Raw genomic sequence first — 15,311 nt, forward strand, 5'->3', positions numbered from 1 at the left:
ATATATATATATATAGTTGGAGTTGGTGCATGCACTGATCAAATGTAGGTTATTGGGTAGCTTTCAAGGGCATTTGCTTTTTCTTTTTTGTGTTAGAAACGGCGATCACGAGAAGGGTGGAGGGATAAGATAAGGAGAGAATCTCCTATTTCTTAAATTTATAATGGGTTTTGATTTTGTATGGAGATTAATTAGAAACAAAGCAAGGCTGAAGCGTTGGAGTTGGTGCATGCACTGATCAAATGTAGGTTATTGGGTAGCTTTCAAGGGCATTTGCTTTTTCTTTTTTGTGTTAGAAACGGCGATCACGAGAAGGGTGGAGGGATAAGATAAGGAGAGAATCTCCTATTTCTTAAATTTATAATGGGTTTTGATTTTGTATGGAGATTAATTAGAAACAAAGCAAGGCTGAAGCTTTGATTTGCGTTTGCTGACGCCAACATCGGTTTCATGGTTGCCGAAATGGCATGCATGGTGATGGGAGAGGTACCAAGATAGAATAATATTGGCGAGGGCAGATTTGCGACTTATGGGGCAGTTGAATTATCAGCTTGGCATGTGCCTGACCTCTTTAATTAACGTACGCCTCTCAAATTGTACCTCAGTGTTTGTGCTCTTTCTTGCATCGAGATTCATCATTACATGACTCTTTTAACTACCAATATACTTAATCTACTGTTTCAAAGTACTAAATAAGATTAAAAAAAATAATTTTGTTTGATTGGCAAGTTGAAGATATGATTCTTTAGTAGTTGTACAAACTTGAAACCTAGCAAAATGAACGTTAAAAGAGCTAAATATCACCTTAACTAATCTTAAACTAGTTGCCATATCAAATAGCTCGTTATATATCTATAACTAGCTAAAAAACTAATCATGAAAATGATTATTGCTAATGATATAGTTAATAGAATAACTTATTTTATATGTTAAATTTTTTATGCACTAAAATGCTCCTCAGAGTTTCGTGAAAATATAACGAAACCTAGTTTAAGGAAAACATAGCTCGCCTAGATTGGCGCTTCTTCCATCACCATCAAACTTCAATAATTGTTATCTTCTCTGATCCATACGAAGGAATCTGCCTGTGCCCAAATGGTAGAACCATATCCATTGATGATGAACTTGTGCTGCGCGCCCATAAGTGCAGAGCAGTGTACTAGACTTAACATCATGGGATTTCAGAAAAGATAGGAAGGAATGTAACAAGTCACCCATGCTCTTGTGGGGTCACATTCCATGCCCATATGTAGTGCAAGGGTGGTTCCATACTCTCATGTTGACCCCGGCGGTCACCATGTGTAATATATATAGGTACAACTTAACTACTACTAATGAATGATGAATATTGCTCAATAGGATGAACCAATTCTCAATACCTTATCCACACCCACCATCTGTTTATGAATGACATAGGAGTACGTACTTGAATAAAGACCGGGTTAGCTTGTACAACTCAATGCTTCATCACCATTTCAGTTTCACAATATATTAAGCATATTAAAGTTAAGTAAGTTAATTTTTAGTCACCGCCAATGAATTGTTAGAACGGTGAAAATGTCTTGTAGTTCAAAATAAATTTTGGCAGCCTCAATGTAATATCCGGTTTTCTTTTAACTATTACCTTAGTTAAGGACAAATAAGATGAAAAAGTATATATATTTTTGTAGAGGTTGCATGATATTAATTAATGTTGCCTAGAATTTATGTGGTTCATAATTAAAGTACTAGATCCTAGTTTGAGAGTGGCGTCACAATTTGGTATCAGAGTAATACGTGCTTAGAGGCACATTCAGAGTATCTTAGGACCAAGTACTCAATCAACGTAGGATTTATGTTTTGAGAAATACGTTGGTTTTTGAATTTAATAAGACAGTTGTTGAGTTAGAGAAATTAGAATCACTAAATTTTGAGAACGAAATATTTTAAAGATGAGAATTGTAATTATATCCAGTTTCTTTTAGCTACACTACAAGAAAAAGGGGTTTTTGTGATGACAAAAAGTCGTCGCAAAAATCCCAGTGTCGTTGATCTATATGATGCATATAAATAGAAAATATTGATCAATATAGTTAAATTTAAATTAACGAATATGAAAATTTAAGCAATCACTCTAAAGTCCGGTCTAATTTGACGAAGCTTAATAATTTATAAAAGGCTACGACTACAAATTCTATAGGAAAAAAAATGCTATGTTCTTCATGCTCGAATCTAATTCTAAGTATAATCTAGTTCTAAGTATAATGCTTAGGAAATGATTCTAAGTTCTAAGTATAATCTAGTTCTAATAACAAGTTATTACCATAATTGTTTTAAGGAAAAAAAAAAAACTCACCTCTATCTATGCAATGCGGCGGCGGCGGGGGCAGGGGCAGGGCGGCGGGACCAGGGCGGCAGTGCGGAGGCAATGCGGCGGCAGCGGCAAGAAACGGAAAGAAGAGAGAGAGAGAGAAGGGAAGAGAGAGAAAGACCGGAAGAGAGACAAGGGGACAGAGGGAAGGGGAAGGCCGGCGGCGGGGGCGGCGGCGGAAGGAGAGGGGAAGAAGAGAGATCCGCTCGGAAGAGAGAGAGAGAGAAAGCAGGGAAGAGAGAGAAGGAGAGGCCGGCAGCAGGGCGGCGGCGGCGGCCACGGGAAGAGGAGGCTACGACGGAGAGAGCGAGAGATTTGCAGGAGAGAGAGAGAGATTTGCAGGAGAGAGAGAGAGAGCGTTGGGAGAAAATGAAGAAGAAGAAGAAGGGGATATTAGGTCAGAGTTATTTGCGACGACATATCCGTCGCAAATAAATTTAAAATGTCGTCGCTAATAATAAAATATTTACGACGACATTGTCGTCGCAAATTAATAAAATATCGTCGCAAATACTAAAATATTTACGACGATATTTTCTCGCCGCAAATATTTTAAAGTCGTCGCAACTAATGCTTTTTTCCCGCGCCTACTTGATTGTCAAATAAGATTATTTGCGACAACAGTAAAACAATGTCGTCGCAAATAAGGTAAAACTATTTGCGACGATAAATGTCGTCGTAAATAGTGATAACTTGTCATCACAAAAAAACAGATTACCTTGGCGCCAATAATCCGCGACATTGAAAATTACGCGCCAATATTATTTGCGACGACATTGGAATTATTAGCGACGACATGATTATTTTATTTAACAATAGGTATTTGCGACGACATGTCATCGCAAATAGTGTATTATTTGCGACGACAAATGTCGTCGCAAAAAATGTCATCGCAAATGGGCATAATTGTTGTAGTGCTATTAGCTTAGTTAAGGATAAATAAGATGAAAAAGATATTTTTGTAGAGGTTGCATGATATTGATCCACGTTGCCTAGAATTTTATCTGGCTTTACTAGTTTGGGAGGGGCGTTACACTCAACATAGAATGTCTTGTCTAGCTAATAAGTATGTAAAGTGGAAATTAGTCAGGCCCGTTATGTTCGTAAATATGTATTTTGACTAGGTAGCGTTCATATATATCATAAATTCTTTATTTGATGAAGCAGAGGCCATTTCTTTAGGACTACTAATCTTATCTTATAAGTTGAACAAAAGTCTGAATGTTTAGGTATCCAAACACGAGAGCAAATCGCCTTGAGACAAGCTGCACAATTTGCTCTCGCTTACCGGAAGTTGGGGGCATCCTAGGAGACTAGCTATTTGCAACAACCCTCCTTTGATTTATTACATTGTCTAAAAATATCTTTTAATGCTCATTAACTAACCGTGTCCGTGAAAATATATAAATATATATATATATAAAGTTATCTTCATATAATATTACTACTTGCCTTACCAGTTTCAGACAAGAGCAAACTACTTGATATATAGTAGGATGAATTAATATCCCCACATGACGTTCTCAATGGTAATTGAGGTTGTAATTTATGATTATATATGTATTCAGTAGTTGTAATTATCTATTTATTATATATAGGAAATGAAACTTCTAGGCGTTACAGAATAATATATGCTTTTTGAAGCTTTTGCTCGGCGAAACATTGAAATTACATCACGGATTTGAGGATATATAAATTTAATTAGTTTCATTTCCTATCTGTCATTTAAATGAGAATGTACCATATTCAAATCTACCTTTATATCTTATTATCCCGTCAAAACAAGACAATGTAATTAATAGCATATATACAGATCATTTATCATATAACATCCCATTAAATGCATTTCCTGATCTTTAGAGGAAAAATTGTTATTTTTCAACCACACAGACAAACTACAGCTAATGAGCCCTCTCCAATTCAGACCAAGAGAATCCAAGAAGGATATGATATTTAGTCGAGGCAAGCTCTATCTTTGTGTGTTGTGTGTATACAAATACAGAGCTTTATCTCATAATTATATATGTATTAATTAAATATTATTCCTAAAAAAATTAAACATTATTGTAACAAGCCCTTTAGCATTTCAAGTTAAACACAACGTTTATATACGAAGGACCTCGCATTTGCAGCTACAGAAAATGATATTTAAAGTGTCATCTTAACTGGCTTTACCATGTTTGCGGGAATGAAACAAGACAGCTAGTTATGGTCTTATTTATTTCACCGATTCGAGTTTAAAATTTAAATTTTATTACAATAAAAAGTTCTCAGAAACAATCATATATTTTTTTTTTGCTACAGTAAAAATCACTCATATATAATCACATCTCAATTTAAATTAAAAACTCGAATCATCGAACTAAACGGCCCATAAATACTGGTTTTTTATTAATATTCCTTCACTGAACAAGCTGCCGGGGCCTTTTTTTTTTTTTTTTGCGCGCTGATCGGGATATAAGGGGGTTGAAAGTGGACACATTGTCGAAAATTAATGTGATTTTAAAAACACTGCATTAAGAAATAAGCATGATAAATTATTTGTTTATTAGTAATTTATAACGCCTTGTGAATGCTATGGATTTGGATAATGTTCTCGGATATAGGAGAAAATATATATATATATATATATATATATTATATACACACACATATATATATATATATTATTATTATTAACTTCCTGCAGGCTAGGTAGCTCGTGAGTTTAGGTCTTCGATGTCTTACGAATGGTATTCAATATAGCTTAATGCATGTGATCAATTGTTTAATTAATCATGAGATTCATGACAATGTTAATGCTATTTATTCCGCTTGAGACCAAAGAAAGGAAGGTTTTATCATAATAATTAAGACTAAATAGTAGTCCTTAACTCCAACGATGATGTACCGGTTACAACTTATTTGAAACATTCACTGGAAGGGAAAATAAAAATTAATTAATAACAGTACCATTTATTCATATATATGTTCCACAGCCACAACTGCACTTTTAATGTTTAGTCAAGGGGTTGATAGTATCACGGATAGCTAGATTGAAAATGTTGGGAATCACTTTAATTTGGAAAAATCACGGGTAATTAAAAGGAGATTACATAATTACTGGTTTTTTCCCTGAGTGAAAGTGAACAAGTACATATTCAGTTTATGTTAATTCAAACATAAAATCTGTGATTCTAGAATACATATTTTCCATGTGACGCACGAGTACTTCGATTTGCATTTTAGACTACTATAATCACTACGAAATAGAGCTTTCATACTAAGCTACGCGAACTTAAAATTAAGAGCTCTCGTAATATGAAAATGAATACATATATAGTCAAAATACTAATAAATGTAATGGTATATAAAATATTAGCCTTTTCTAATTCTAGTATCTTAATAAGTGTTATAGAAGTAAAAAATAAAAATAAAAAAGTCTATCAGAATAGATTAAAGTGTAAGATCTATATAATACTTACCTCTTAACTTTGACTTGAACCTAATTTGAGTCTTATTAGTAATAAATTTAAAAGTTCCGCAACTCTTTTTCTTTTTTTCTTTTTTTTTTTTTTTTTTTTTTTAAAAGAGTCATAGTCATATAAAAAAAAAAAAAAAGTGTGCGAAGAGAGAATCTGAGATGTGGAGGCGAGCAATTTGATCAGATAGGAAAAAGAAATTTGAATTTGGCTAGGTTGCTATTCTGGCTGCATGCGTCTATACATGGTTTCACAAAGTACAAATTTGTCTTTTTTCCCTACACAAACACAGATATTGGTTACCAGCATATATATTATTTTGCTAAAAATGGTACATATTAATAATATATGCGGAGAGAAAAAGAGCTATGAAACTGGAATATTGGATGTCCTGCTCCACAACCTTGCAAATTAAAACCAGATTAAAACTTTTAATTCTCAACATGCCTATGGGCGCAAAGAGCACACGCCAGTATATGTTGTTTACTTCTTTAAAATTTAAATAAAGAAGAATTTGTATGTTACATAGAATTTTTTAAGATCAAGAAGTTTCATAAAGGAGCCAAAAACTCAAGTTGATGTTGTTATTATAATAACTCTCACTAGTTGGAGCTTGCAAAACCAAAAAATAATTGTTGTAGTTGGAATTGATTCTGTTTTTATTTTTCAAGTTTTTTTAGAAAGAAAAAATAAAACGTTTTTAAAATGACGTTTAGCGCAATAAAGATAAAAAACAGAAATGAAAATGATTTTTTAATTTAGTGTAAAATGAGAGAGAAGTAAAAAACGACTTGTTTTTCATTTTTTATTTTCATTTTTTTCTCTCTCGAGCAGAGAGAAAAAAATAAGTATTAATAGGTTTTTTTTATATTAAAAATAATCTCTTAATAAATTCATCAAATACATTTTTAAAAATAATTTATGTTTGAGATTAAAAATATTTTTATTTTTATTTTTATATAAAAAATAAATTTATTTTAAAATAAATTTTAAACGCACCTAATGTAACCAAATTCACAAACATGACAATATTCCACGTGGGAAAGGATTATAATTTTTGCGGCGTACCAAATTAATAGGAAAGAATGTCATATACAGGGACCGTGAGACATCCATGTAGCTAGCTGTTAACCTGTTTATATGTGCGTTAGCTTGATCCAGCTGGGCTTGACCGTATGAGCTGGCGCTTTATATATATATATATATATATATATATATAGCTAAGATTTGTCTTCACCACCTCACGAGCTTTGTGTGTCTCTGTGTCTTTCTCATAAAAATACAATACTCACATAAATCATAAATGCATGATAAATCACGGTAATTGACCAATGAGTGTTGCGAGTGCGTAATCTCACGTGTTTAACTCACATAGGATACCCACAGCTATTAGTGAGGTTGCTCCAGGAATTGCTGAGCTATTATTATTTATGATTTCCAGCCTGTGCTCCAAACGTTTATATATGCGTGTCTATCTGATTTGACGATAATACCCATTCCGATGCCATATTGCTGACTGAAAAATTAGTCCATCCACATCTTTTGCAAACTGTAGTTAAGCTGTTTTGTTTTCTAGTGCTGCCAAAAAAAAACCAAGAAAAGTGGCTGCTGGCATGAAGTAAAGGAAAGAAAATGACAACACCCTCACGCTGAGCTTGGCTTTCACGCACTAGTTATTTTAAATTTAAACCAAGGAAAGAAGAGGGTTGTTTAGTACAATTGTGAATCCTGACTTTATCACTATTTGGCAACTTTTAAACTTCCAAATTAAATAGTAATTGTGATCTAATAGTTAATAAATGTTAATTAATTGACGGGATGTCTCATAAATTTTGCACAAAATGCACCTTAACATTTTCGTTAGTTGATCAATTAGACAATTTTGTTTAATTTTCACACCTTAATTACTCTTCATTAATTGACGAGAATTATCAGGTATATATATACGTTTGTTTTGGTGAGAGCGTGGAAAACAGATGCGTAGTAAATGAGTGAGCAAATATTTTTGGGATTTGAAATAAAAGAGACGCGCTTGGGCTTGGGGAATGGTGGGAGTACCGTTGGATTCACTTTTTCTTGCTGGCAAAGTCTCAAAACACTCGAAATGATCAAACCATCTCTTACACCCAAAAAAAAAAAAAAAAAAAAAAAAAAAAAAAAAAAAAAGAAAGAGAGAGAGCCTTTTTTGTCTCTTTCACGGCACCTTCCCTCACACGCTTAATCTCCCCTCCACTTTTTGTTTAATATTGTTATATAATAATCAGAACACCCACAATCCTAAATCTCCATCTCAGCTATATATATACCCTCTCCCACAATCCATTTTTCTCATCCCAATCCCACTCAGCTTTCTTCTCCATCAGTCTTTAGCGCACACTAGCACAAATCAATTACTTCTCTGTTCCATTTCCAAATAAAAATGGTCTCTTTCCTTCTAAATCTCTTCCTCGTTTTCTCTCTCTTCCAAATCTCTTTGGCTTCTAGAAAACTCTCTGAGGTTGGGCAAGACAAGCCCGATCAGCTCCTGAAATACCACAACGGCCCTTTGCTTTCGGGTAAAATCTCGATCAACCTCATTTGGTACGGCAAGTTCAAGCCTTCCCAGAGAGCCATCGTCTCCGATTTCTTCACCTCCCTCTCATCTCCTTCCCCTTCCCAGAACAACCAACCATCGGTCGCCACGTGGTGGAAGCTCACCGAGAAGTACTATCATCTCACCTCCCGAAAATCCCCTCAGCTTTCCCTCACCCTCAACAAGCAAATCCTCGACAAGAGCTACTCTCTTGGCAAATCCCTCACCAACAAACAGATCATCAACTTGGCTTCCAAAGGTGACCAGAAAAACGCCATCAACGTCGTCTTGACCTCCGCCGACGTCACTGTCGATGGGTTCTGTATGAGCCGGTGTGGGACCCATGGGTCTTCGGTGGGCTCCAACGCCGGTCACGTCAAAGGGAAGGTCTACAAGTTCGCTTACATCTGGGTCGGGAACTCAGAGACTCAGTGCCCGGGCCAATGCGCGTGGCCGCTCCACCAGCCCATCTACGGCCCACAGAGCCCACCCCTGGTGGCGCCCAACAACGACGTGGGCCTCGACGGGATGATCATCAACCTGGCGAGCCTCTTGGCCGGGACCGTGACAAACCCGTTCGGCAATGGCTACTTCCAAGGACCGGCAGAGGCGCCGCTGGAGGCCGCGTCGGCTTGTCCTGGAGTGTACGGAAAAGGTGCTTATCCTGGCTATGCTGGAAACTTGCTTGTGGACCCCACCACCGGGGCTAGCTACAATGCTCATGGTGCTCATGGGAGGAAGTACTTGCTTCCAGCTTTGTATGATCCTTCCACGACATCTTGTTCGACCTTGGTTTGAGGTGGTGGTAGTGGCTGATTAGTGACGAGGAGGACTAGCTGAAATTGTATACGCGATATAGTAGAAGTAGAGTAGTTAAATTCTTTGATTTATTTTTTTGGGTTTGCTATGGAACTTATGCGGATTGATTATTAATAAGAGAAAAGCAAACTGTTTCGGTTTGCTTGTTTTAATTAACGAATCTTCTAAAGATTTTCCCCTTTCTTGCTTGATTAGTTTTTGCAAAATCTGAAGTTTCCAATTCCCGGACTGATCAATGAGGATTGTTTTGATGAAAGAATTGAGGACTGTTGGTTGAGAAAGTATGGGATTTTTTTTTTCTTTTGGCTGAAAAGAAAGTATAGGCTTGAAAGCACCGATTGTTACTTCAGAATTCTCGTTTCTTCTTCTTTGATATTCAAAATTGTACTTCCAATTCCGGTGCAGGGAAAACAGTTATGGTACTAAAATAATCAAGATGTAAAGTTCAATCACATGGAAGATGTAAATTTCAAGCTCTTCTCCAAGTTCAAAAAAGAAAAACCCCACTTTGACTAAGGACTCAGATAGTTAACAAGTTCGGCAGCAAGAACACACACAAACACACACAAAAAAGAGGATTACAAACGAAAATAACGGCAGCATGTTTAGACCGTAATTATAAAATGACAATTATTTAAAAAAAAAAAAAAAAAAAAGGAAGATCGGTAATAAGGCTACAGTAAATGACAGAACAACGACAAATCGGAAATGGACGATATCGCCGTGAAACGACAATGTGATAAACGACAAGAATTTAAAAGATAAAGAAAGTAGACGACAATCAAACATAAACAAGATATGAAACAACAGTAACTTTGTGAACGTACGTTCTGATGAGCGACGTCAATAAAGTGACCCACGATTATATGAAAAGATACCAAAAAAAATTTTGACGATAAACGACAATAAGATCATAAACGACACCTTACACTATAAACACACAATAAGGAAACTACAGGGATTTGAAACAGAAGGTAGAGAACAACCAGGAAAAAAGGACAAAATAATAAGTAAATAGCAACAAATGTGAAACAAAAACAATTTCATACAACCAAAGAACACGTAAAACACACGAGACATAATGAGAACTGTTGTCCTATTTTTCTATCTCACCAATTGTCCCTTCAACAATAAAATATGAAACAAAAAGTGTCATACAATGAAAGAACTTACAAAAAACAAGAGACGCAACAATTTGAGAAGAATCAAGAATCAACATCTGTTATCTCTTTGGTTGTCCCTTTAATCAAATTTTAACACTTCACTTAATTCCTTAATTAAGTATTTTTTAATATTTAGTTCTTATTTTGAAATCAGGTTCGCGAGAAATAAAGTACCTAAAACGACACACAATAACCATAGTAGAAGTCAGCACATAACAAAATGGAAAACGATGTAAATTTTCTTGTAGCAAACCATATAATGGGTTTTATAATCAGTCGCTTTTGTAATTTTTATTTCACTAATTTATTTTTATCAAACTTGCAACTCTAATTTTGGAAAATGTAACAAAAAATTCGGTGTCCAATGCTAGGTGTACTTAAAGAGAGCAATGATCTTTCGGTTTATTTGGGCATGCCCAACAAGAATAACCACCAGATTTTGATGTATATGGCAAGTTTTGGAGTCCAAGCAAATTGGTGGGATATGCTATAGTGGGAGCCGCCAATTAATTATAACTATGCGATATTATCCGTTTCTTTCTTAATTTGAGGAAAGGTTATCTTTATATATTGAGCTCAATATGAGATGCAGGCTCATTCTTGGTACATGCATGAATCGAAGCATTCATTAATTAAATGCGAGAACAACTCGCAGTAGTTTCGGATATGCATTGCATGCATGGTTATTTAAGGTGAGACAGCTTATATTAACGACTTTTCTATGTATGAACCATGAAGTGGACTTTTTCCAGGTTGGGACTTGGGATGTATATCTCAACATCTATTCTTTAATGGCCTCACTGTCTCGCATTTATAAGAACTTAATTTGTTTGACAAATGACATAGTGGATCTTGTGTCTATCTACACTTAAAATGAATTTAGGAAAAAAAAAAAAAAAAAAAAAAAAAAAAAAAAAAATTTTTTTAAAAACCCAAGTCCGCGTTTCCAGTTTTAGTAGAGCTGTTTGAGAATTATTGATGAACGCTATCTCAATTAATGCCCTTCTCCGGTCCTTAATGATATCTTAATTGACTGCAATTTTCTCTCAATTTTTAAAGCTACAGATAACCTAGTGACTTTCTTTTAACTTAAGTAAACCCCATGCTCGTCTCCTCTCGTTTTTTTTTTTTTTTTTTTTAAATTCAACACATCCACTTAAAATATATATATATATATGTAAGTTAAAAGGCACGTCCTGTAAATTTTAATGTCAGTACTGTTTAACGGTCATAAAAGTTAATCGTTTTTACAACTAGTTACCAATTTATATATATATATATATATACATAGTTTGGTATATATCTTTGGACTAGTCAACAGGACTGCACATGTATTTACCTCTTTTTTTTTTAATTATTATTCATTGTCCCTTTGCGACGACCTATCCTAAATTGTAAAAATTCTAATCAAATCACATTATATGCAATAAATACTCGAGAATAAAAGCATTACTACTTTTTTATCTAAAAAAGCATTACTACTTTTATTTTCGAAAGAAAAACAGAATGCATGTTGAAAGATAAAAAGAACGCATTGCAACATGCATAAGAAAATGAAAGTCTACAAGCAAGAAAAAAGAAAAAGAAAATGCAAGTTAAGCATTAAGCAACACACATTGCACACATATGATTGCCCAAATCAGACGTGCGAAGATAAGATCATAAAATTAATGCTATCCAATATTCCCGAGAACGCGTTTTGCCTCCTAAAAACCAGTCTCAAACACACAACACACAAGAGCGCTGACAAACAAAAAGTAAGCTCAATATTGTTGTCGTTTTCCGTCCTCATTGGAAGCTGTCTCTTTTGTCCTATAATTAATAATACACCATTATGCCTTAGCTGGCAACCCCTTGACTCCGGATGAAGTCATAGATTCGGTGGAAAGCGAAAGCTGTAATTTTTTTTTTTTTTTTTTTTTTTTCCTTCTAGCTCTGCCTATATTCAATTTGCGCAACGCGTTTTCTCCTTCTGGCATCTCACTCTCCTCACTTTTTGCCTTTCTTTACTCTTACGTTTTTGCTTGTTTGCATTGCCACCACTACTTTGCTCCTTCCAAGCACTTTCCAAAACCACATGTATAAATATCCACTCCCTTCTCCATTTCTCCTCACTCAAATTTCAAACCAACACATCAAAAAAAGCCCTTCTTACTTCTTTCTAAGATCAACAAATTAAACTCAAAAAAACCCCAATATTTCCAAAATGGCATCTTTTGTAGCTTCAGAAAATTTCTCTATTCTACTCCTACTAATTATTTCTCTTCTACATTTGGCGTATTCAGCGAGGATTCTTTCCGAATCGTCGGATCAACTCTTCCAGTACCACAAGGGCCCACTCCTCACGGGCAAAATCTCCATCAACCTCATCTGGTACGGCAAATTCAAGCCCTCCCAGCGCGCTATCGTCACCGATTTCATCACCTCCTTCACTTCCTCCAAGGTCACCGACCAACCCTCCGTCGCCACGTGGTGGCAAACCATCGACAAGTACCATCGCCTCGCCAATCCCAAGAAACCTGCGCACTCCTCCCTCACCGTCTCCCTCGGCTCCCAACTCACCGACGACACCTACTCCCTTGGCAAGTCCCTCACAAGTCAATACATCATACGGCTGGCATCGAAGGGCGGCCAGAGGAACGCCATCAACGTCGTCCTCACCTCCACTGACGTGGCAGTCGAAGGCTTCTGCTCCAGCAAGTGCGGCACCCACGGTTCCGCCAGGTCAGCAAACGTAAGATCGAGAAAGAGTGACAAATTCGCTTACATCTGGGTGGGGAACTCGGAGACTCAGTGCCCCGGCCAATGCGCGTGGCCGTTCCACCAGCCCATCTACGGCCCACAGAGCCCACCCCTGGTGGCGCCCAACAACGACGTCGGATTGGACGGGATGGTGATCAACCTGGCGAGCCTATTGGCCGGGACGGCGACGAACCCGTTCGGAAACGGCTACTTCCAGGGTCCAAAGGAGGCTCCGTTGGAGGCCGCTTCGGCCTGCCCCGGGATCTACGCCAAGGGGGCTTATCCTGGCTACGCCGGCGACCTTCTTGTGGACCCCACAAGTGGGGCCAGCTACAATGCCCGTGGTGATAATGGAAGGAAGTATTTGCTTCCGGCTCTATTCGATCCTTCCACTTCCACCTGCTCCACTTTGGTTTGAGGATTTGTTTGAGAGTACTTATTGATCAGATATACGTGCCTACTTGTTAGTGTATAGAGAGAGTATTATTGTTATGGGGGAGATTATTCTTTGATTTTTTATATAATTATTCGTTTATAAGACGATTGAATAATAAAAAGGGGTTATATATTGAGTAGTATTATTCGAATCTGTGTTGTTTTTTCGACCTATTTATATTTCGTTAATTTAAAATTTTAATTTGAATTAAAATATAATTTTATATTATATGATAATTTTTTATTATAATAAAAAAATTAAATGTGGTTAAAACTTTATATTATAATAAAATTTAAATTTGAAACTCTAATAGATGAAATTAACATAGGCTCAATTATATTAGCGGTCGAGTTCTATTCGGTAATCATTAGCTTCGGAAATTCTTCTCATACAAAAATTGAAGAGCCGAGAGAATTTCATGTCGGATTTTCAATCTCTGCACTAATCAATGCCATAACATAATCAATCATCTGACACCCTTGTCATTTTTTGTATATAGGCGAAAAGATACCTAACAACTACAGAAAATTAATTAGGGTGATCCGTTGGATAGTTTTGCTCTTTTTTTTTTTCTTCAGAAACCGTTTGATAGCATTTTGAAAACGTTTTCTCACATATTTTCATTCCTATTCTCAAAATAAAACCATTCTAAAACTGCACAAGCCTTCGGAAACGTTGCTTTCATTAGTTTTGTCATTTTCCTCGTCGTATTATTTGGTCATCATTGATATATTATATTCCTCTTAAATCCCGTTAGCTGGCAAACAACTGCAATTGCCGAACTATTTTTTGGTAGAAAATTTTCGAACAAATTGCTGAACTACTTGTGACCTTTTGTTGTATAATTCTTTTTGTTGAAACAAACAAGTGACAACTTATGTATACCATATTGCCAACAAAAAAAACAAAAAAAAACAAAAAAAACCCTATCTACCTCGTAGAATAGCCGCAATAATGTGGGAATATATTTCTTTTTTTTGGCTATTTATATGTGGGAAATATCTCGTTTAGTAAAAGAAAAGGATTTATATTTATAGTAAGAAAATTACACTTTTCCCTGTACTCTGTTTAATTCGCAAGAGAAAACTTTTTTTAGTGATTCCTAAAAGTTTTATTTGTGGTTTGCGATGAATTTATGTTCACTTTTCCGGTTTATTAAGTTTTTATACGTTGATGTCGTTTTTTTTTTTTTTTTTTTTTTTTTTTTTTTTTTTTTTTTTTTTTGATTGACATCCGTTTAGAAATACTTGTTCTTATTGCATTAGGCATTAGCCGTGCCTTTTATATTTTCTGTCGCTTTCAGGTTTTGTGCTTCCGATTTATGTCGTTTTTATTTGCTGTTGTTTCCATGTTATTGATGTTCTTATCTGCTGTTGTTGTTTCCTGGTATTTGTGTCGTTTTATTGCTCATACATGTTATCATCGATGTCATTTTGAGGTGGTTGCTTCCTGAACCACTGATACTAGCCGTTCATGTCGTTTTTATGATGTTGTTCGCGTTTCTGATATATGCCGTCGTTTATCTGTTGTTCTCTTTTTATATGGTGTCGTTTTCTTTGTTTCAGTCGTTTTTCAACTCTTTTTTCTCGCTTTCTACGTTTATTTCTATAAGCGAAAATAGTTTTGTTGCCGTTTTCAGATATGGTTTTTTGCCATTAGATATCGTTTTCTATGTTCTAGTACATGTATTTCTTTTGCCCCTACACTATTTGATTTATTCTGACGGTACGCGCACGAAGTTGTCACAAAGTCCAAATCAATTTCTTAC

The 15,311-nt window shown here is 35.7% G+C and overlaps 2 protein-coding genes across 2 annotated transcripts; both read left to right on the forward strand.

Annotated features, from left to right (window-relative positions):
* Nucleotides 1-8,117: 8,117 nt before the first annotated feature.
* LOC21395928 (protein EXORDIUM) lies at nt 8,118-9,362 on the forward strand. Its single transcript, XM_010100317.2, has one exon. It carries the CDS (start codon nt 8,231-8,233, stop codon nt 9,179-9,181), a length of 951 nt encoding a protein of 316 aa, XP_010098619.1. The 5' UTR covers nt 8,118-8,230; the 3' UTR covers nt 9,182-9,362.
* Nucleotides 9,363-12,471: 3,109 nt separating this feature from the next.
* Nucleotides 12,472-13,694, forward strand: LOC21395929 (protein EXORDIUM). The gene has a single exon (XM_010100318.2). It carries the CDS (start codon nt 12,572-12,574, stop codon nt 13,523-13,525), a length of 954 nt encoding a protein of 317 aa, XP_010098620.1. The 5' UTR covers nt 12,472-12,571; the 3' UTR covers nt 13,526-13,694.
* Nucleotides 13,695-15,311: the final 1,617 nt, after the last annotated feature.

The sequence above is a fragment of the Morus notabilis genome, unplaced genomic scaffold (assembly GCF_000414095.1).
Source record: "Morus notabilis unplaced genomic scaffold, ASM41409v2 Scaffold1012, whole genome shotgun sequence".
Classification (NCBI taxonomy): Eukaryota; Viridiplantae; Streptophyta; class Magnoliopsida; order Rosales; family Moraceae; genus Morus; species Morus notabilis.